This window comes from Lissotriton vulgaris, chromosome 10, assembly GCF_964263255.1.
Source record: "Lissotriton vulgaris chromosome 10, aLisVul1.2, whole genome shotgun sequence".
Classification (NCBI taxonomy): Eukaryota; Metazoa; Chordata; class Amphibia; order Caudata; family Salamandridae; genus Lissotriton; species Lissotriton vulgaris.
Window position 1 is genome coordinate 923156644 of NC_141698.1, and position 23851 is coordinate 923180494.

The 23851-nt window shown below is 43.9% G+C and overlaps 1 protein-coding gene across 10 annotated transcripts in view; it reads left to right on the forward strand.

Moving 5' to 3' along the window:
- SNX13 (sorting nexin 13) overlaps positions 1-23851 on the forward strand; it is a 598803-nt gene that overhangs the window by 114908 nt on the left and 460044 nt on the right. For all 10 annotated transcript variants that reach the window (XM_086941899.1, XM_086941902.1, XM_086941894.1 and 7 more), the window contains 3 exons: positions 155-267; positions 4217-4319; positions 21912-22001. In XM_086941899.1, coding sequence (XP_086798025.1) covers positions 155-267; positions 4217-4319; positions 21912-22001 — 306 coding nt within the window. The remainder of the gene's footprint in view (positions 1-154; positions 268-4216; positions 4320-21911; positions 22002-23851) is intronic.

The window sequence follows — 23851 nt, forward strand, 5'->3', positions numbered from 1 at the left end:
AAATAAATTATGAATACTCCTAAACAGACACAAAGCCTGACTGTATTTTATGTTTGAGTTTGGTAAACCTATGCATCGTAAAGCGTTTCAACGACTTGTATGTTTTTTCAGTTGTACTGTTTGTTAAACATTTGTTTTGTTTTGTTTGTTCCAGGCCAGTCTTTCCATATGGGGATGGGGATTTCTTGGTGGTGTTCTGTTTCTTATTACGTTTGGACCCTTTGCAATATTTTACTTGGCCTTTTATATTCTCTGTTTTGTTATCGGGTAAGTACATTTCAGTCTCGATCAAAAGTTGCAAGACTACTCTTTATTTGCTAATTAAGTGATTTGTATTAGTTCACTGTGTCTAATGGTACCAATATATAATACATGTATTACTGTAGCATCTGCTAAGATTCATTTTTGTTATTGTTTAAAATTCAAGTTGACGTCTCATTTAATGCTAAAACTGGTGACCTATTTTTTTTTTACTAATGATTGACTTTTTAAAAACTAATTTAACATGAAAGGAATATTGTATAATTTGTGCGTAAGCAATGATTATACTATTCTGGCATTTTTAGAAATCCACGTATATTTTACTGTAGAAAATAAGTAAGAGTAGTTGGACCGAAGGTAGAGAGGAATGCCTTAATGTAGAATAACCACGACCTATTCCATATAAACTGTTAGTCACCCCATTCTACCTTCGTCCTATGATTGTAATTTTTGCTCTGATGCACTTCAGCATATTACCCTGGCTTAGGCCTCCGACGTTGTCTGTACTAGGAGCTACTTCTGATGAATACAAACAAGGCAGTGCGAAAAAGGAAAACTATCGGTATTAAAATTGTGGCCACTTCAGGCAAGATTACATCGGTGGCCACCACATGCAGGATTACCACTCCTCCTGCACGTCCTCAAGAAATGTAATTGAAACATCAGTAGGAATTCCGCAAATCCTCTCCCCAACTGAGTAATAATTGCCATTAAACTTTCTGCTTGAACTGTTTTGGAAATTAAGCTCAGTTTATCGATTTCTGAAAATGCACACTCTTTCCTAGAAAATACATGCTTTTAAGCTTGGTAACCATGCTCCTCGAATTTCCCTACATCCCTCTGAAAAAAACATCAGGTTGGATATGTAGTAAGTGTGTTTGTTTACCAAAAATAAGTTTGGCATTTTCATCAGGCCTGCATATACTATATATCTGTCCATCAGTCCGGGTTTATAACTTGCTTACATGTCACTTAGCAACCACTTCAGATCTACAGAAAGGAAAACTAAAACATACGAATAACAAGGCAAAAGGAACAGGAAAAGCAAAAGAGGATTGATCGTGAAAACGATAAACAATTGGCACAAAGAAACAGATAGTTCATTTTAATAAGGATGGTTGAACAATGAGAATCAAGGTGTAAGGGAAGTTATTGATATTAACAGGTGGATTTTGAGAAGGGAATACTTTGAATGCATCATTGAACAGGAGGGTTTTAAGGTTGTTCCTGAACTGGTGATAGTATTTTTGATTTCTCACTTTAAGTGGTGAGTCCTTCCAAAGTTGTGGACCCTGGAAGTTAAACAGTTTGCCTCCATAGTGAAGCCTTTTGCGCAAATGTTGAAAGAGCTGAGATGCGTTGGCTGATCTTAAATTTCCTATTGGTTGGTATGGTGAGGGAAGAATTTGAAGGTAGTTGGACAGCTTTGAGTACGGTACATGTTTTAAAATGGATACTGTGTCAAATTGAGAGCCCATGGAAATTCATCAGGGCAGGTGTGGTGGGTTCAGATTTCTAGAGGTAAAGCAGATTCTCACTGCTTGTTTTTTGTACCATTTACAGTTTCTGAATTTGCCATTTTTGTAAGCATGCATAGATACTATTGCAGTAGCGCATTTGTGTCAAAGTTAAATCTCTTGATAATTTGATGAGAGAGTAGGACGAAAGACCTGATTTTCAAAAGAGTTGCATAACTTGCAGAGATTTTGCCTTGTATACTCCTGTATTGCTTTGCCAAGAATGGCCACGTTCTCTCATGTGTACAACATAATGTTGATGATGACCACAATATGCCACATTAGAACCATAGCTTGGTCCTACCATTTCTTATGTGTACACCATTCGAGCCTGCATAGTTGCTTGCTGCATCACTTGACTCGAAAAACTGTCTTTCTCAATGTGGTTGTGAACTTGTTCCATGAAGGAACGACAGGTACATTAGGTGCCACAGTCCCACACCACCTTCTTCCCAGATGAATAAGTGCTGAGACTTGAGAGGCCTATTTTACCTAGTATTATGACTACTTTCCATGTTGAGCATTCTGGTACTCTTCCACCATCCGTTGAACCACCCCACCACTCTAAAAAGGAGGGGAAATTTCGTCAGTTGGACCCCAGAAGGGTTTTAATATTCTTATATCAATCATTCCAATGACAATCGAGCTGATTGTCATCTCTTTGTGGGGTTTTCTTGAGCAAAGAAATAGAAGGTTGTGCAGAAGTCAACCCTTTTGGAGGCAGATTATCCTATGCATCAATATCTGCTACACACTGGCCAAGAAATGTCCCCTCCATGGTCTGAAAAGACCAATCCACCTGGGCAATGCCCGATATACTCTGTTGCTGCAAAGGGCACTGTCCTTGGATATTTGCCATGCTGCGATGTGGGCAATGGTACATATTTTATGAAGCACTGCAGTCTTGACAGCCCAGGCTGGCGAAAATAAACTTGTTTCACTCTGTTTCGCAGGACATTTAAATTTAAGTCTACTCCACAGACCCCTCAGCTTGGGGAGTTATTGCTTTGGCATCTACATTAAAGGTGACAAATATGTTAAAAGCATCCATCAGAAGAACAAGTAGTGTATAATCGTAGATTCCTCACTGACCTTCTACTTCCCCCATTCTGTGGATCGGCCTCTGTTTAGCATGTAGCTCACCACTAGGTTGTGCCCATCAATAAATAGGTTCCCCTGTACCCCTTTCAATGCCAAATCTCAGGGGACGCAAGGGAAGATAAATTGAGTCCTCTGTATTACTGCCTGTGGTTCACCTGAAGCAACAACTGTGGGTGGATGGCTGATGCTCACAATTCTGAGTAGACCTGTGTAGCTGGCTCTGGAATTGCTGGATCTTAAATTCTGGACCCCACAATCCCAAGTTTGTTTACCCTGCCCCATAGGCCCCGGACCTGGTTTCACTCTGCATCTGGTGAAACTGCTGCTGTGGAGACAGTAGGGACTGTTTGCAAAAGCATAGCACATCCTAGCTCCTGCTAGGCCGCTACAGCACCATGGAGATGGAGGGGGCAGGGAATGGGGGGGGGGGGGGCGGGGGGGGGGGAAGATAAATGGCACCAACCACCTGAGCAGCAAGGTAGCATGACTCACCCAGCTACATAAAGAGCTCTGTTGCTTTCGGCCCACCACTATTCCTCAACAAATTCTGTCCAATTCATATTATGGGCCGTACTGTGAATTCCCTCTCGTGCTGCACCATAGTACAGGACTGAAAGTTGTCTTAATCTGATTTCCTTTTTTCAAATCTATGTGTGGTGAGCGATGGGGAAAAATTGCCTTGCTTTCAGTTCAGCATGTGAATTCAAAATTATATTTGTGTACATCTGTCCACTTTGCAGGCCACCTTAGAAGTTTATAACCTAATTTGAAGAGTCGCTTCATACTTTACAAGATGCATTTGTATATATTACAATGTTTTGGCTAGTAGTTGCAATGCACATTGAATGAATGAATGCTTTGCAGAACTAAAAACTGAAATGCCCATTTAAGGTGATAGACTGATAAATGTAACAGAACTAATCCTATATAAATACGGGCGAAAGATTTGATGTGTTCTGAATATGTGCAAAGGAACTATGTGTAATTGATAAGATGTTATTGGAGTATGTGTTCTCAAAACAGACAGGGGGCAAAAGTGCAGTGAAATTAACTGGTATGTTGACCTATTTGGATGTATGTGATGCAGGCTATGTATTTGTTTTTATTCCTGGCGAAATTTCGTTCCTTTAAAAACAAATGGTTCTGCTTACTGATTTTGGTTTATCACATATTTAATTGTTCTCAGTTTTGTAACTTACTGGAATGAAGTGTTTTGTTAAGGTAAATAACCAAATAAGTAGACTATATAATGCAAATAGGTCCTCTCGAAAGATGCTTAAGCAAAGCTGAAATATTTTCCTTGAATTTTTTTTCTGAAAACCACGTTTTCTCCACAGAGGCTTTGTGATTACTCTTTTATTTGGAAAGACAAATTCGGAAAAGTACCTTGAAATGTGCGAGCACTCCTTTCTTCCATCTACTCCCATTGGGGTTCCTATGGTAAGTTCCTCTTTCAAAATGTATGTAGTATGTTAAAAAAAAACAAAGCTTTGACAGCAGATTGGCGGCTGAAATGTAGACAGCTGCTCTCTCTCGTTGAGACAACAAGTTGATTCTACTGCCTTAGTTCCTGTTTTTATTAGCTTCAAGACTTTGCTCTTCTGAGGGCCGTTGTAAATTGATTAAAACAATGTGTTTGCGCCATTTGAATTTTGTCCGATTTATGTCTCCGAGGTAATGTCTTATTGAAATCCAGTTTTCTTTAGTCCCCCTGTTTCTCTCTAACCTAGGCAAACTCCTCACAACTTGTATACCAGAGTAGCCCTGTGGTCCAAAATAAGGCTTCCTGTTTCTGATCTTTAAAGCAGTGTTTCCTTATTCCTTGCATATAGATATGTCTTGCCCCAGAGGTGGTACATAACTAATGCTAAACCTACAAGACAGTCTCCCTGTTCTCTTAATGCATTAAGATCAACATAACTGGATTAGTGGAGTACATTCATATTTTGTGGTCCACTATAGCTCCCGTAGCCTTACTCGTAGTAGCAAAGCCTCCTGTCTGGTCCAAACCTTTTGGTAATTAAGCTGGTCTTTCCACCCAAACTTTAGCACATGGGGCTCATAGGAGTGTGTTACAGCATGCCCGCATGAAAAGCAGGCATGGTGGAGTTGGAGTGGTAGGGATATTCTTCTTAAAACGTTTGTGCTTCATCTCTTAGGAAGTCCAGCTTCAACACACTTACTAATATGGAGAGCTTCTCAACAAGCATGTTGATCTGAGGCATTGAAAAACATGAAAGCAGGCAATCTTAATTAAAAAGATTTTGGGCCAGATGTAGGTGGCCCAATACCAGTCGGTAACGGCCGAAATTACCGAATTTCGGCCGTTACTGGCATTTGGGATGTAGGTGGCTACATTTCAGATTCGGTACCGAATCGGTAATTTAAGGAACTGGTAAATTACTGATTCCTTAAAATACCGAATCGGTAAATTACCTAATCTGAAATGTAAGGAGCACTCAAATGTAGGGAGCACTCAAATGGAAAGGGGCGACCATTCGGTCCCCCCGAACGTATGGTGGAGTACCACGATCCCCCCGGGAAGCCATCTTGGGCGGGGGGCGAGTCTCGGCTGGTATGCCCGAAGTGGCGTAGCCGGGGCGCGCCTTTTTCCCGCCCTGGAGTGGGCTGGCCTAGACACTGACGCGGCCGGCCACGCCCTCGGGGCAGGCCGGGGCGGGTTTACGCCCGCCCTGAAGACGGATAAAAGGAGCAACAAGCCAAGGAAGCATCCTCTTGTTCCTGTGCTCTGAAGCTGCACCACCTCGCTGCACGTGAGCTCGAGACGGAACGAAGAGCCATTTTTGAGCGTTGTAATCTTTCTTGTTTGTTTTGCAGATACTCTGTCGGAGAATGCCTAAGAAGGCGGGAAAGCGAATGACTACCGACCAGATGCTGCGTGTTCTCATGAAAGAGGTGACCGACCTAAAGAAGCGAATGGCGGAGAAAGACGAGGAAGGGGGGCCGAAACGTCCTCTGGCAGGAGCAGCTCCAGGAGGAAAAGGCAAGAGGCCCAGAAGGGGAGCAGCTGGGGGAGACGTCCCAGTTCCCTGTACTCCACTCGAGGCACCCACCCCTGTGCCGGAGGAAGGGAATCAGATTCCCGTGGTGGTCACCCCCGTGTCCGGGGAGGATATGCCGCCCGAGCTGGCAGCACAATTAGCAGCGTGGTTGGGTAAAGGTAGCAAGGGCGCCACGGCTGACGACGCGCAGGTGTTGATGAAGCAGCTGCGGGAAACAAGGGAAGCGACGAAGGCACCATCGCCGGCTGCGGCAGTAGAGAAACCACCTGGGTCAGGTCCAGTCGCAGATACAGCTTCCGGTTCAGGTAAGCGGCCATTGCCGATTGCGAGGGATGAGTCGGCACCCTCTCGAAGGGAAAAGTTGGGTCAACATGTCCCTCTGGCTATCAAAGAGAAGATATGGGCAGGGGAGTATATAAACATCTTCTCGTTGCTTACCGACCATTATGAGATGGAGCATGTTAAGAGCCAAAAGGAGCTTATGCATCCGAGTGTTTGGCGCGCAAAGATGGCCGCCTTTAAGGTAAATGAAAACATAGGTAATTGGGGCAAAGCATGGGGGGTTTTTACATCCATCTTGGGTGAACGTAGGCCCGAATTGCTGCCCGAATTGCCGATTTATCAGTCACGGATCATGGGGTATTCAGTATCTCACGAGGGCAACCATTGGTTTTGTTACGATAATATTTTCAGAAAAGCGAAAGAGCATGATAAAAACTTAACTTGGGATTGTTATGATTCTGTGTCCTGGTCCAAAATGGAGGATTCTGGTATGTTGAAGGTGCCATTGGTAGGGAGTAACGTTGGCGAATCCTCCCGCCAATATGCGGGGACGCCCTTTCGATCAGGTACGAGTAACGACAATCACTCGAGGCCAATCGGCAACACAGGTAAAAAGGGGGTTTGTTGGAACTTTAACAGGGGGAAATGTACTAGGCCCCAGGGGTCATGCAAATTTAGGCACGAATGTGGGGGGTGTGGGCAATCATCCCATCCTGAGTCCATGTGCAGAACCAAAACGGGTGATAACGGGGGTAGAGGAGGCGCCAAACAGGTCTGACATAGTCCAAGGGGCGCCTTTACCTACTCCGATTGATACCATGGCAATGATTCCCTGGCTCAGCGAATACCCGGATCACGCTTCCGCTGGGGTGTTGCGGAACGGATTTTTATATGGTTTCCGCATCCCAGTAGGGAAGTTTCAGGGTATAGCAAAATGTAAAAACCAGATATCGGTCTTACAGCATACGACCGTGGTACAGGAAAAGATTGGGAAGGAGGTGGCTCGAGGTCGAGTCGCCGGTCCATTTAATGTGCCACCAGTTGCTAACTTTGTTTGTTCCCCTTTAGGGGTGGTCCCCAAGAAGGACCCGGGTGAGTTTCGGCTGATACATAATTTATCAGCCCCACGTGGTCTTTCCGTGAACGATGCGATAGACCCGGAAGTGTGTTCGGTGCGGTACGCATCCTTCGATGAGGCCGTAGCCATATTGAATCGCCTGGGGCCCGGTGCGCTGATGGCAAAATCTGATATCGAGTCAGCGTTCCGGTTGCTCCCGGTACATCCAGACGATCAGCGTCTCCTTGGTTTCATGTTTCAGGGTCACTATTACATGGATAGGTGTATGCCGATGGGGTGCTCTATATCGTGTGCCTATTTCGAAAAGTTCAGTTGCTTCCTGCAATGGGTCTTCACAAAGAAGACGGGGTTTCAACATGTTATGCATTATCTCGATGACTTTTTGTTTCTTGGGGCAGCCGGGGATCCGGAATGTGGACAGGCTTTGAATGCATTTTGTGTCTTGATGAATCAGTTTGGCGTGCCATTGGCACCAGGTAAGACTGTGGGTCCCTCGACTTGCCTCGAGTTTCTGGGGATCGAGCTCGATTCCGAAGAAGGTTGTTTTCGTTTACCAGGTGACAAAGTGTTAAGGTTCAGGGCATCCCTGCAAATGTGTATAAGTGAGCCTAAGGTGAAGCTGCATCAATTACAGCAATTGGTGGGGCAGTTGAATTTTGCCCTAAGAGTTATACCGATGGCCCGCCCCTTTTCTCGCTCGATCGCTCAAGCCATGGTCGGCCTGAAGGAGGGCCATCATCGCACAAGGCTCTCGGCAGAGGTTCGCCAGGACATGCGCATTTGGTTGGCATTTCTGGCGGATTTCAATGGTCGAATTGTCTGGAACAAACCGGCCGTGTCCTCTGAGGAGCTGGGGCTGTGGACAGATTCGGCAGGGAGCATTGGTTTTGGTGCCATATTCGGCACTCAGTGGTCGGCACAAAGATGGCCGTCATGGTGGCATGATAGTGGTCTGACAAGTAACATTGCTTTCCTAGAACTTTTTCCCATTCTGGTGGCCCTGAGAACTTGGCCCGAGGGGTTCAGAGATCACTCTGTGGTATTCTGGTCTGATAACATGACCGTTGTTGAGTGTATCAATAGCCAGGCAGCACGATGCAAGTGGATTCTGAGATTGCTCAAGGAAATTGTGTTATTGTGTATGCAATTGAATGTACTATTTAAGGCAAGACATGTCCCGGGGGTGATGAACCAGGCGGCTGATGCGCTTTCTCGTTTTCGTATGCAGGCCTTCTGGGGTTTTCTGCCCACAGCGGACCCGGTGGCAGCACCCTTTCCCGAAGCTCTCTGGTCTCTCGGTGCCCCGAATTACAGGACCTCGTGGGAGAGAGTTTAGCACCCAGGACGAGGAAGGCATATGAAGGGGCGTTCCGTTCCTATTGGGCCTTTTTGGGGGCGGCTAGAGGGGAGCTTTGGGGCCAGGAGGAGTTGGTAGTGAAATTCCTGCTGTCGTTACGGCAGGCAGGCAAATCAGTGGCTACGGCCCAGAGGCATCGGGCCGCCATTTCCTTTGTGGCTAGGGCTCATGGGATCCAGGACCCGACAGCGTCTTTCGTTGTGCAAAAAGCGCTACGTGGGTGGCAACGCCTTGAGGGTCGCAGAGTAGATGAAAGGCGCCCGATAGGTCTGGATAGGTTGGCCCTGTTGTTATCTAGACTCCCTGCAACATGTTCATCCCAGTATGAAACAGTGTTATTCCGAGCCGCTTTTACGCTGGCATTCCATGGGGCTATGCGGGTAAGCGAATTAGTGGCGAGGAACAAGCAGGACGTGATGGGGGGACTGTGCCAAGAGCACGTTCAGATCAGAGGGGAGACAATGACTGTCTCGTTCGTCAGGTCCAAGACCGACCAGGGTGCGATGGGTGATTGCATAATAATACAAAGGATCCCCGGGTCCTCCATGTGCCCGGTGAGTTGTGTAGAGGAATATTTAGCACAAAGGGTGGCATCATGGGGGGGGACCTTGTTGAGACACGCTGACGCCACCCCACTGACGAGGTTTCAGTTTCAGCGGGTGCTTGCGATGTCGATTACTGCTGCGGGCTTGAACCCGGGCGAGTTTGGGACCCATTCCTTTCGGATAGGGGCTGCTACAGAGGCTACAGCCAGGGGTCTGAATGTTGAACAAGTTAAACGTGTGGGGCGTTGGTCCTCCAATTGTTATAAGAGGTATGTGCGGTTGCACATGTTGTGAAGCTGTAATGATGTACTCACGCTTCTTGTTTTTGTTTGGTTTCAGTTGCGCAAGCCTACGAGGCGGGGCGGACTATGCAGTCGACCCAACACCGGGCCAGCGGTCAGACTTCACCGGCTGTGAAAAAGGAGGTGTGGGTCGTGGGCCACTCATACGTGAGGCGTGCCGCGGACGTATTCAAAGCAGGTGACATGATTCACGTAGCTGGGGAATACGGGTACAGTGTGTCCTTCTACGGAAAGGGCGGACTCTGTATTGACCAGTTTCAATCATTCTTTGAGGGTTTGCTAGGGCGGACAAGGTCACCGCCGGCTATAGTCATAGTACATCTTGGGGGCAATGATTTGGTCACCACTGGTAGACGACTTCTCCTTGAGGCGATGCTTTCCACTGTAAGTTGGTTGGCGAGGAGAGTTCCAGGGTGCACGATTGCATGGTCACATATGATCCCACGGAAAGTATGGCGGGGGGCTATTTCTGTTTCTGCTCTGAATCATTCAGTAAGAAAAATTAATAACAAAGTGAGTCGATTGTTCCGTTCCAATACACTGCATTCTATTTCGCATGGTTGTATTACGGGTGACAGTATGTATTTGGGGGATGGTGTTCATTTGTCCCGGGTGGGGAACGAGTTACTCATAGGAGACTGTGTAGCTTGGCTAAAGACTTTAAGACATGACCTTTAGGTAGGAGTGTTGTGGGGGGTCCGGATAGCCGGTCAACTATCCGGCCTGTGGCGGTAAGGTCATGATCGGTGAGCACTAATTAGAAGATCCCTATGAGTGGGCGTCACCCATTACGGATGGGAGCGCTCGAGGGAGGTGGCCATTGGCCCCTCAACGGGGTAGGCGGTCCCTTCTAAGGATGGGCCGCCGAAAGGAAAGGAAAGGCGGTCAAGGCCCCTTCCTGGGTAGGAGGGGCTACAGCCCCCTCCTGGAGAATTTCCCGGGGCCAGGTCATCTGCGACGGCAGATGTGGTAAGTTGTGTGGGGTTTGGGGGGGGGTCTACGCTACCTTCTAGATACCTCACACGAGTCCTCGGACGACCTTTAAGTGGCGTCGAGTTTATTGGGGCCCCCGTCAAGTCAAGGGAAATTGGTAGTTGCACTCGAGGTACACCTCTGTGCGGTCGCCCCTCACAAGTGAGGGGGATATTTCTGGTTTAGGGATCTTGACACCGGTTACGACCTTGCCGTTGGCCCTTAAACGTTAGGATGTACAATTTCAAAATTTCAAGTTAAATGTTTTGTAGGATGTTAGTTCGGCTAGGAGAACCTTTGTATTAGAGAATATGCTAAGGTTAGCCATAACATCGCAATGTGGTAATGAAATTGTACATAATATGAAACTGTTATTTTAATGTTTTAATTTGTTTCATATTTTAATAAATACGGCCGGGAGGGTCACTCCCTCCCGTCTTCCAAAAGTTCAGAACTGTTTCCGGTTTCCCATCCTTGGGGATTGTGTTGAGAGGGGGTGGCGGGTATCTCAGCCATATGGAAAGGGGCGACCATTCGGTCCCCCCGAACGTATGGTGGAGTACCACGATCCCCCCGGGAAGCCATCTTGGGCGGGGGGCGAGTCTCGGCTGGTATGCCCGAAGTGGCGTAGCCGGGGCGCGCCTTTTTCCCGCCCTGGAGTGGGCTGGCCTAGACACTGACGCGGCCGGCCACGCCCTCGGGGCAGGCCGGGGCGGGTTTACGCCCGCCCTGAAGACGGATAAAAGGAGCAACAAGCCAAGGAAGCATCCTCTTGTTCCTGTGCTCTGAAGCTGCACCACCTCGCTGCACGTGAGCTCGAGACGGAACGAAGAGCCATTTTTGACCCACCCACCAGCCCCTGAGGACAGCAAGTGGTTTTGAATAAAGTTTGATGTGGTAACTCTAATTTTGTTTACAGGTTCGGATTATTATCGTGATAATTTTGAATATGCAATAAAGAATGGTCAATTTGTGGTATGTTTTGCAAATAAAGTTATCCTTCTCTAGTGTTGATCAGTAGCATGTTATTAATAAAGTTGTTGTTTTTACTGTCTTTTAGTAAATTAGTCATTTAGTTTAGAACTGTCGTATTTATTTTGGTCGGGCGGTAAGGTCATGATCGGTGAGCACTAATTGGAAGATCCCTATGAGTGGGCGTCACCCATTACGGATTGGAGCGCTCGAGGGAGGTGGCCATTGGCCCCTCAACGGGGTAGGCGGTCCCTTCTAAGGATGGGCCGCCGAAAGGAAAGGAAAGGCGGTCAAGGCCCCTTCCTGGGTAGGAGGGGCTACAGCCCCCTCCTGGAGAATTTCCCGGGGCCAGGTCATCTGCGACGGCAGATGTGGTAAGTTGTGTGGGGTTTGGGGGGGGGTCTACGCTACCTTCTAGATACCTCACACGAGTCCTCGGACGACCTTTAAGTGGCGTCGAGTTTATTGGGGCCCCCGTCAAGTCAAGGGAAATTGGTAGTTGCACTCGAGGTACACCTCTGTGCGGTCGCCCCTCACAAGTGAGGGGGATATTTCTGGTTTAGGGATCTTGACACCGGTTACGACCTTGCCGTTGGCCCTTAAACGTTAGGATGTACAATTTCAAAATTTCAAGTTAAATGTTTTGTAGGATGTTAGTTCGGCTAGGAGAACCTTTGTATTAGAGAATATGTTAAGGTTAGCCATAACATCGCAATGTGGTAATGAAATTGTACATAATATGAAACTGTTATTTTAATGTTTTAATTTTGTTTCATATTTTAATAAATACGGCCGGGAGGGTCACTCCCTCCCGTCTTCCAAAAGTTCAGAACTGTTTCCGGTTTCCCATTCTTGGGGATTGTGTTGAGAGGGGGTGGCGGGTATCTCAGCCATATGAGTGCATTGCACAGTGAAGATTCGGTATTTACCACCAAATAATGGTTGGTGGTAAATATCGAAAACCTTAATAAAAAGAAATGTTGTGCTTTTTTTACTGTTCCATGTGGCAAACTACATGCCCTTAGGGCTTGTATGTGTGCCACATGTGCACCCATGCACTATTCAGGGGTGCAACAGGATGTCAATGTAACACCCTGCCACCCTTGAACATGGTCCCTCTATTACCGATTTGGTAAATACCGAATCGGTAATTCCCAATCATTTCTATGGGCCTCCAGGCCCATAGGAATGAATGGGAATTACTTATTCGGTAAATACAGAATCGGTATTTACCGATTCTTTAAATACCGAATCGGTAATACCGAATCCTACAGATTCGGTAAAATTTACTGAATAATTAGCTACATCCCATTTACCGATTCTGAAATACCGAATCAGTAAAATTCGGTATTTTAGAATCGGTAAAATAGGATTACTTACATCTGGCCCTTTGTGTTGAATAACTTGGCTGTGTAGGAACTTGCATTTGTAATATTTCACACCCTACAGCTCAATCTTATTGTTTTGGGATCTGCTAAGTTCGGTAAAGATTTTTTTACCCTCTTATGATTTATAGGCTAGTCACAAGTAGTGCTCAATTGGCTTAAATAGTAATGGTTTTCCATTTTTTACTGAATGTCTAAACAGATCCGCACCAAGGGTTCTTGATGCATGAAGTCTTTCTGTTGACAGTGTACCTCAAACTCTGCATTTTTTTTGAGGCACCAGCCTCAATGGAACAAGGTGTGTCGTACCACAAACTGACCAGATTTATAGGTGGCAGCTAGAACGGCAAACTACTTGAGCAATGTCCATTAAGTCTCCTAGATGAAAGAGGTCAGCTCAAGTTTACTCTTTCTTTGCAAATGTCTGTGATGTGTTGTTGGCTGCTGCTAACAACTGAATAGTTTGCCAGGTAATACTGAGTGCAGCTGTGCTACTGTTGAATTTGATGTTTTAATTATCACCAAACAAACCTACGTACCAATTTGATTGGTAATTGAATTCAATGCAGTGTTATTTCATAAACTTTCAAAAGTTATTGCTAAATTACCTGAAAAGTTTGTAGTCTGGTTCAAAACTTGTCTTTTTTTAATGGAGATTACCTCCACTGTGGAACCTGGAAGGGCGAGGGGGGCGGCAAAACAGGAAGAAACGCTAAAGAGAAACACAAAACAGCCTAGAGTTATTTGTCGAACTGTCTCGTCACCAAGTCCAAAGCATTCTTGTCCCCAAAATGCCACTCACAGGCACATTAGGACACCAACTTAACCTTTTCCAAAGAAAACCATCTGGAATAGTGTGCAGTATTCGGTTCTATTACGCCCTTATGTTCAGAAATTCTCTTCGATTTTCTTCTTGAACCAAAATTATTGAAGGGTATGGAACGGACACCTTTTAAATTCTGCCTTTGTGGCATTCGAAGTTCCCACACACTGATTTACACAAGGTGTGTAATTCCTGCCTCTCATCGGATCATCAAGGGCAAACCTGTGAGGCCTGTAAATCCTTCAGGTCAAAGAAGACTCTTTGAGACTGTAAGCAAGAAGAATGCAAACGTCTCGATGCAGCATCGATGATACTCTGGCTCTTTTTGCTTCGGAGGAACCGGAAATAGAAATGGAGGCACATCTGTCGGCTGCAGATGAGGGTACTTTCTCAAGAACAAAGCTCGGAACTCCGATGCAGAAACCAGTACACCTGGGCAACAAAACGTGAGAAAATGGCCCCAAAACTGACACTCAAGGTACAAACGGCTGCTGTTGGGCCTCCACTGCCCTAGGGTCATGGTTGTCATCGAACGACTTATCAAGGAAGCTAAAAAAAAAAAACAGTTAAAGACTATTGATCAAAAACACTCCACCTCAGAATCGAAAAAGTCTTCAGAGCTGAAAGCATCCACAGGAGACAAATCGAAACTTCGGGGAACCAAACCTTCGGATCCGAATAAGCGTTCAGACTTCTAAATCTAAAGCCTCAGATCCCAAAAATCAGAGTCTAGAAAGCGTGTTGCTGAACATTCTTCAGAGGATGTTCAACCAGTCTTTGAAAAATTGCAACAGCAACTGGATAATAGACAGAACATCTAGTAATTCATCCAGATACAGAAAGAATACTTACTATACATCCATGCAATTCCTGCAAAGAAAAGAAAACAGGAGCCTAAAGCCACCTGTCCACTTAGGATTACTCCTACTCCAATACCACATACACCTACGCCTCAACAGTCTCCAGACCATGAGGACATGTATTCAGAGGGGTCAGTACATTCTTTTACTGTGGCGCTTAATGGAAGTACCTGGTGGGCTAGTTGCACCCCAGGGACCCTCAGGATTCAAGGGGACTTAATCCCCAACTTAAAACGCGCCAGGGGGCGCGTTTGCACAGTAGTGAAGGTAGGGGGCGGGCCTGAGGTGGCATGTTTGCAAACACGCCCTGTGGCGCGTTTTAAGTTGGGAAATTAATTCCTCTTCAATCCTGAAGTCCCCTGGGGGCCAACTAGCCCACCAGGTACCTCCAATAAGCGCCACAGAGCTGCGGTGCAGAGTGTTGTAAAAAGGGGCGTGGCCTCTGAACACCTCTGCAACATAGCTCCCTGGCACATATTGTAGGTACCTGGTGGGATGCCTTGTCCCCAGGGACCCTCAGGATTGAAGAGGAATTAAATCCCCAACATGCACACATATCACCTCAGGCCCCGCCCCTACGTTCACCACTTTGCAAACGCACCCCCTGGCGAGTTATAAGTTGGGGAATTAATTCCCCTTCAATACCGAGGGTCCCTGAGGGCCAACTAGCCAACCAGGTACCTCCAGTATGTGCTAGGGAGCTGCGTTGCAGATGTGTTCAGAGTTCACGCCCCTTTTTACACCTCTCTGCAACGCAGCTCTGTGGCACTTACTGGAGGTACCTAGTGGGCTAATTGGACCCCAGGGACCCTCAGGATTGAAGGGGACTTAATCTCCCAACTTAAAACTGGCACAGGGCGCGTTTACACAGTGGTGAAGGGAAGGGATGGGGCCTGAGGTGACGTGTGCAAACAAGACCTGTGGCGTGTTTTAAGTTGGGGAATAATTCCACTTCAATCCTGAGGACCCCTGGGGGCCAACTAGTCCACCAGGTGCTTCCAGTAAGCGCTACTGCGCTGCATTGCAGAAAGGTGGTCCAGGCCGTGCCCCTTTTTACACCTCTCTGAAACGCAGCTCTGTGGCGCTAGGTACCTGGTGGGCTAGTTGGACCCAAGGGACACTCAGGATTCAGGGGGACTTTATCCCCCAAATTAAAACGGCCACAGGGCGTGTTTGCACACGTCAGCTCAGTCCGCCCTTCCTTCACAAGTGTGCAAACGCGTCCTGTGGTGTGTTTTAAGAGGTAGTTTTAATCCCCCTGCCCCATTATGTACTAGGGTCTTACAGAGGAGGCCATGGTAATCACAGGGGTACCCCAACGCATAGTGTTCCCTAGTGTATGTAGGTGTTTTAACTGTATTCTAAGTATCTTTTAGCAGAGCACTGGCTCTAGGAATGATTAGTCAACTTCAGTTACCACCAGTACCCATCGAAAAAAGTTGAGGGTACAGGGTGATTTTGCAACTAGGCCTCTTTCTGCTCCTCTGTTTGTTCTTTCTGCACGTCTTCCTTCTTCCTGCACTTTTCTTCGTCTTTGAAGATTTCTGTTGCTTCTTTCTGCATTTACTTTTCTTCTTTCTGTGTGTTTTTTCTTCTTTCTTCACATGTCCTACCTCTGTAGGCATAGTTAGAATCTAGCATTTAAAAAACCTTTGAAATTAACTGAAGAAATATAGGTTTCAGGCACGTTCTAGTTACAAATTAGCATTTAAAAAACCTTAAAAATTCACTGAAAAAACCATAGGTTTCAGGCACGTTATAGTTCGAAATTAGCATTTAAAAAACCTTAGAAATTCACTAAAAAACCATAGGTTTCAGGGGCGTTGTAGTTAGTTGGACATTTCACTCTTACAAAACCATTGAAATTCCCCTGTTATAGTTAGTTCAGCTAACTTTAACTGGCATTTCCACAATTCGCTGCTGATTAGTCACATATTACATCACTTATGACATGGTCAGTGACATCACTCATGACATCTCAAATTACATCATCTTTGTGATAGTTTCAGACCTCCTCTCACCCTAATATAACCTTTGATATACACACACTCAAAAATAGAAACTAACATTTTCAAAACAATGAACATACCAATACCACTTCCAACACACCTATTCAGTAATTCCAATATCTACACACACATCCACTCATTCACCAACAGTCCTGTACAGTCACTCATACATGTACTCACTCACCATATGTACTCATACACCTGTACATCCGGTTACACACTGACACTCATCCATAGTTACTCATTAGACTTAATGTTCACAAAGTTAATATACCGGTAATATTAATAAGACAACAGTAGCTAAACACTTCAAAGAACGTGACCGAAACGTTTGTCAGATGAAGTGGCATGATCATTGGGGTAAAAAATTGAACAATTTCTAATTTACTAGTCTAAATGATCACATGGAAATGATTTGATTTTAAGAAATCTATCATTTATATGTTGCATTTGTGTATTTTTATCTTGTATAGAATTGATATACCGTTAGTAACCAAAATCTCTGTATCCTAGTATATCATTTGGTAACCGTTATCTTTTTATCAAGGTTTCTTTGATGAGGATTTTTCAGGATTTGTATTAAAAGTGTGTAGTTGCTGTCCATTGAGCTATTGTTGCCCCCAGGATGGTATTGCTTTAATGCCTCCTTAGAACTCCAACAATCGCAAGGATATTACATTTCTACTTTTTACCTCCAAGATGGTTTCCATCGGGTTTATCTGTTTTTCTGCGTCATCTCGGCCTGTAGGCATCATAGCAGCTATCGAAGGCTGTTTTTACAAGTCGATTTTCTGACTTGAAAGTCTATCATGCCTTAAATGGAGAAGTCTCAACGAATAGCATGCAAGCCTAGCAGCTTCGCAGAACTATTTTTCCTAATCTAAGTAGGACCGTCTTTTTGTTTTTTGTCCAATGTGCATTGCCGCTGCACCTTTGTGAAATGTTCAGTCTTTCCCTACATTTCTCAATGCTGTTATTAGGTTATGTAGTTACCCACTGAATTACAGCTCTGTGTGTAGCTGTTTAATTGAAAATGAACATGCCGGCACAGATATTGTTAGGATTAGGTCTTAACTGTGGTGTTTTGTGATAATCTTGTGTCATAGTATGTTTCCATGTGGGGATCATAACCAAATTGATTAGAAAAGTATTTGTTTGCTGTTCAATATTGAATGCCTTTTTGCAGTAGTATTATAATCTATTTTCCATTCACCTGTATATACACATAGCAGTCAGCCTCGAAACATGTTGACAACACCAGGAGAACTTGCCCATTGTTAAGCTAGATTGTCTCCGCCACACTATTTTTAACTTTTCTATATCACTCCTGACCCTACTCACACTCACTCAATACACTTTACATAGCACTTACAATATCTAAGTGCCTTTGTGTCAAATAGAAATTCCCTTTGGGCACCTTAATGTAAAGACAACAACTAATACAGACAAATAGACAGAAATTTTTCAGACATAAAGACCTATCACTCTGAGCAATGCAGTAAATAACAAAATTCTATAAAAACAAATAAATTCAGTATGCACAGTTTATTTATGTATTTAAAAACAATTTTAAAGGAAGCATATTAAAAAATATATAAAACTTGGGAACACAGACAATATAAGAAAGGAACAAATCATATACATAAATCCATTCAATACATTTCCTAAAGCTAAAAAGGGAGGTACATAATAAGGAATATTCAGCAACAGTCAGAATACTCCTTGATCAGTGTGTTTTGTACTTCTCCCTTTGTTTTAAACGCTTTTTTCCAAGGTCCATAAGAGTGGATCGTATTAACATTTGTAGCTATGAACATAATAATCATAGATGTGTAAACCTGCCGCTTATTCATTGTTCGTAATACAGATCAGATGGACGTGTTAATTGCAGTAGTTAGAGTATAATAATAATCATGGCAAATGGTTTAGTAGAAAAGTCAAATCATCCTTCTCCGTAAACAGATCTTTTACAGTTACCAATTTCTTACACTTCATTATATTTCGTGCAGGTCAGAAGGCATGTTAATCTGTTGGTCTTATTCATTAGGTATGGTTCATACTAGCTAGTGGTTTACTACACAGGGCATATATCTTCTCGAAGTCCCAATTTAGGTATGGGTCATTCTGGCTAGGGAAAAGATAATAGCCTATACATTCAGCCCATCCCAATTTGCGAACAGTAACTATTGCCGATCACAAACCTTTGTAGAAAGCCTGCCTTCTAGGTAGGGGAATAACGCCTCCTTCCTCGTTATAAAAATCGTATTTCTCAAAACAGACGGTGTCTGCATGGACCACAGATTAGTCACTGTAATACACAATAAAAAGGGCATAATTATATATATTTTTAAGCCCTATTTCGGAAAAATTTGTAAGGCTATCTGTGTATATACCTTGTTTAAATGTTCGTCCTCTAACTATATATTGTCAGCCGGAAATGGATAGATATAAGAGTCTAAAATCACAAAGAGAATTCGACATTAGTTGTCTATTTCATTGTTTCAGTTACCGCTTTTATTTGCGCGTACAAAGATGTACTACTTACATCCTTTTCGTGTCTCGCTATCCCTCATACGAATAGGAGATGTAGTTGTTTATTTATGAGCAATTGAAAGGAGCGAAGCCTGCAAGACAAATATATCTATGTATCTCTCTCTCACCTAAGTAATCTTCACTGCATTTTATTACTCACGTAGTGTTTATAAGGCTCAATATTCTATACTCACTTAAAAGCCATAATGTATGGTTCATATGCACGCGGTACAGAGCCAGGTCCCAGACGTGTATTAAAAATCCCCACACGTTCCCGTACTCATAGGGCACTAAGGGATTAGAGATAGACCAAAAGATACCAATTAGTCTCGCTACTCTGATCATCTAAGGGCTCTACAGACATCTCAATGGGATGGCTAAGACTATACTTACATTTTTCTCTATTTTGACGAACTCATGGCCTGAGAGCTGTATCCAGTCTCTCCAGTTTCTTTGTGTCCATCCTCTGTGAAAAGAAATTTCACCGGCTTACATTTAATAAATGGACAATACTGAGCATTCCGTACTCGTGCCTTCTAAAATACGAACATACCTCAAGTTAAAATGCGCCAAGCGTCCCGCGTGCAGTTCCGGTCGTCTTCAACAAGAAACGTGGTATGAAGTATCTGCGTAGCTTATATACACCAAATTACGCGCCATCTCTTTCCCACGAAGTGGCGTGGCATTCGATAAACAGCAACGATGGACCATATTACTCAACATAGAAATAGGACCGCGGATCGACGGAACAACTAGCCCTTCCAAACAGGAATGGACTACAATATCAATCGACACAGAAAGTGAACGCCACATATACAGCAAAATGGCGTTTGATTTTTTTTTAGCGCCATTGGGGCTCCATCTACAAATAGATAAGAATATTATTAACTGGTCCATGGGGCTTTGACTCAATAAAGAGCACATGTTCTTTCTAGCTACAGGAATAGCTTAACTCACAGGATTTCACATTATTGGTAATACAGATCCTGTGTATCAACCACATAAAAGACGCATATGTTTATTTTCAAAATTTCTTCCTAACAACTCCTCAGATCCTCAGCCCGAAGATAGACGAGCATTGGATCCGGGCACAAATTGTTCAAAAACCATTCAGTTTCAAGATGATAATAATCGCTAAGTCTGTACACTAAAGTTCCTTAACACCACAGGTCTGTACAGACTGGAACCTATAGAGGGAGCTAGAACTGTGCAAAATTCGCAAATAATACCCGAATATTTACACCACATCTATTGGATTAGCACAAACTAGAATTGGGAAGATTCGCAGCTAGATCCCCAGTAGCTCTCGAATAGACGCTACAAATAGCAAGAACATTGTTCGTTTATTTATTGTCCAGTCAAATGGAAGATGTTATTACATTCATAGATTCTGCGTTACTAGATCAAGAAAGATTGGATATTACAGAGGGATATTGTGGTAAGAGATCCCTACTATGGTATACTCTACTTTCCACCAATTATACGCTCCCATTCTTCTCGAGAGTTAAGTCCATTTCTCACTGTATTTAGATAGGAAATGTACCACTGCTCTCTGTGTTTGCGAACATTAACAATGTTGCCACCTCTTTTACCTATCTTTACCCTCTCCAGTATGAACCATTTAAAATCACATTCACCATGTTTAATTTTTTGGTACCCTATCCCTTTGGTTTTGGATCCCTCTCTCTTTTACTAGAGACAATATCCAAGTGCTGCAGCGTAGTCGCTAGTCGTAGCACGCCCCGTCCTGCAGCTAGGGCGGGAAGACCCCAATGATGAAGCATGATACCAAGGGCCCTTTTGGTGTGTGAGGGGTATTTTAACAAATACTGTGTATGCGTAATATTTTTAAATAGGTATGTTTTGACTGCATTCGAAATCAGTCTTCTGATGAAGGGATGTCTAAGTTCCAAAAAAGCTTTGGGGCTGTTAAGAATAGTATTACATTTGGATTGGATGCTATGTCTATACTTAATTATGTCATTTTTTAAAACCAATAAAGTAAATTATATTTATGTGACAACTGTGTATGTACGTTCATACATTTGCATAATGTGGGATGTGCATTGGACCGTCTTCTGGAAATCCTGCAATTTTATACTTGAAATTGGATTTTGCCTTGTGAACGACAAGTTTTCACATTACCACAATAAGGGGCTGATTACGATGGCGGATGGACTTCAGTCCGTACACCATCATATCTGGTATTGGGACCGCCCGCCAAAAAAGGCGCCGGTCCCATATGGGTAATTACAATGCGACCTCCACCACGGCGGTCGCAAAATCTATATTTTACATTGTGACGAGGTGCTGCAAACTGCAGTACCTGCTGCAATATAAAAACGGGACATGTAACATCTCTCTGCAATACGTGGCAGGCACCATGCAGTGCCTGCCACATGGTGCAGGGATATGTAGGGGGGCACCATAGGTGCCCCCCAGTGCCCATATCTGGTTTGCAGGGGGAAGGGGGGCCCTCTACAGGCCCCCAAAGTCCCTTTCTGCCTGCCTTTTCATGGGGGAAAGGGATATCTTAATCCCTACAGCAATGCCTGGTGCCTGTTGGAACAGTGGTGGTCGGTCTTCCCGACCGCCAAAGACACGCCCACCATTTTAATGTGGCGGGCTTGAAACTTACTTATGATGGTGGTTAAACCGCCACCGACAGACCGTCGATGGCAGTTTCACCACCATTGTAATCAGGCTCTAAATTATTGATGGTCTTAATTATGTCAACCTTAAGAGCATGACTCTAGTACTAAAATATACATGCATGCAAAATCTCATTTTATTTTATTTTATGTTATTCATTATTCATTATATTTGTTTGCCTGTGTTTTGTAGCCTAACTTAAATGTATGTCTTCTCTGAGCTAATAATTTGTTACTTTAGTGTTTAGAAGAAATGAAACGGGAAGGTAGAACAATAAAGATCGACAGAAGGCTGACTGGTGCCAATGTGATTGATGAACCCTTACAACAAGTGAGTAAAAACGGTATTTATGAAGAAACCGCTTTTATTATGTATCTGTTTATTGCAGATATTCTACATATTTTTTAAAGACCACAGAAAGGCTAGGAGGCTGACTTTTGACCTATGGATAACTTCTGACTTCTCTTCCTTTAAGATACTTGCTTAGATGTCTGTCCATGGCAGTATGTGCAGGGACTTTGTATATTTGTAAAAATGGCCTAGACGGGCGTGGATTGAAGTGCACAGGGATTTGGATTTTTTTTAATCAGTCACTTGATTTTTGCTGTCTTTTATAATATGTGTTTTTGTGCCCATAAAAAGCATTGATATTTCTTGATGAGATTGTGTATTTTTATGACAAAGGATATATTGATGTAGACCAGCTAGGTAACCACAATGACAAAGCAGTATTGTAAGCATCTTGATATAGTTTATATTAATATATTTTCTTTTACTTTCATACATTTTATAGATCAAAGGTTTTGAGGTAAAAGACCTGTTTGAGATTTTTGAAAGACACATTTTTATAATCCTATCAAATATTCTTGGAGAAGTCTTTGTGAAAGTGATTCCAGTGGTGTCTGTGACATTTCTGTGCCAGATCTTCTGCTTTTAGGTTTTACTCTTAGGCAGTTTCAGTTAGAAATGTATTTTTGGCTTTATCTTCTCAGTTAGTCTCCAAGCTTGGCTACTGTGTCAGTTACTGTGGACTCGAAAATTCAGTTGGGATGGATTCTGTCCTACAGTGGTTGCTTGTCAGTGATGGAACATGATTTCCTTCTTATAATCTGTTTATTGTATTGACCATATTGTTCGATCTGATTGCCATCTTGTATTAGTTCTAACTATGCAGGAAGTTTTATTTGCTGTTTTTCCTGCTGCCTCCTGCACTTGTTGTGTCTTTGTTGCCCTCATTGTGTTTTGGCGCCTACCAGCGTATTGCCAAACGAGAAACAAGATAAATATTTTCAACATACTAAATTGTAAACATTTGTTCTGTTTATAGTTTGTTTAAATTACCAATAACAGTATTTTTTAGTGCCTTGGGATCCCCAAAAACAGTACAGAAAAGAGTGCTAGGCACACAAATAACACTTACATTTCTGATGGATACTTCTAAATGCAGATTCCTCACTTTTAGAATATCCCCAGGCACCAGATTGGATTCAGAGAATTCTCCACCAATGCTCCTGCATGCCGGTAAGGGGCGCCATGCAGCCCCGTGACTCACTGTCGCCCCATGGTGACTTCCTGCGCGTGGAAGTGACAGTACAGAACTGCATAGAAATACCGCCCCTGTGCTCCGATGTCTGGTGTGTGTTTTTTCTGTGCCCTTTGAGGTAGATCCAGTGTTCTGATTCTAACTTAGTTGGTTTTGTCAATGACTCGAAAACAGTGTGGTAGTGAACAATGTCACCACTGAAAAAAGACAGGATTTAAGCCATGCTGCGATTGCTGGAATCAGATGTTGCTCACAGACCTGTACGAGGTGTCACTGGTGCGTGGGACCCAGGCCTGACAAAATCATGTGACAAGTGTGCCCACATGTTCCCAATTGTTATTCAGGACTGAGTAAAAATTGTGTTACAAGCACAAGATAAGGTAGCAGCCGAAGCATGTCTTGTTCGAAGTTGCAGATTTGGTCATGTTCCTTGTTCAATGCCGATCCTGCAAGGAATTCATTTCTATGTCAGTCTTCCAGTAAGTCCACATTAAAGTCTGGACCCAAGTGCAAGAATGCATCACAAATTCAACCTCATCCCGACACCTTAAGTCTTAAGCACGGAGGCATGAGGGGGACTTGACAAAGATTGCACTCACCAATGTCTTCCTAGTCTGAATCAGTCCTGCAATCATTC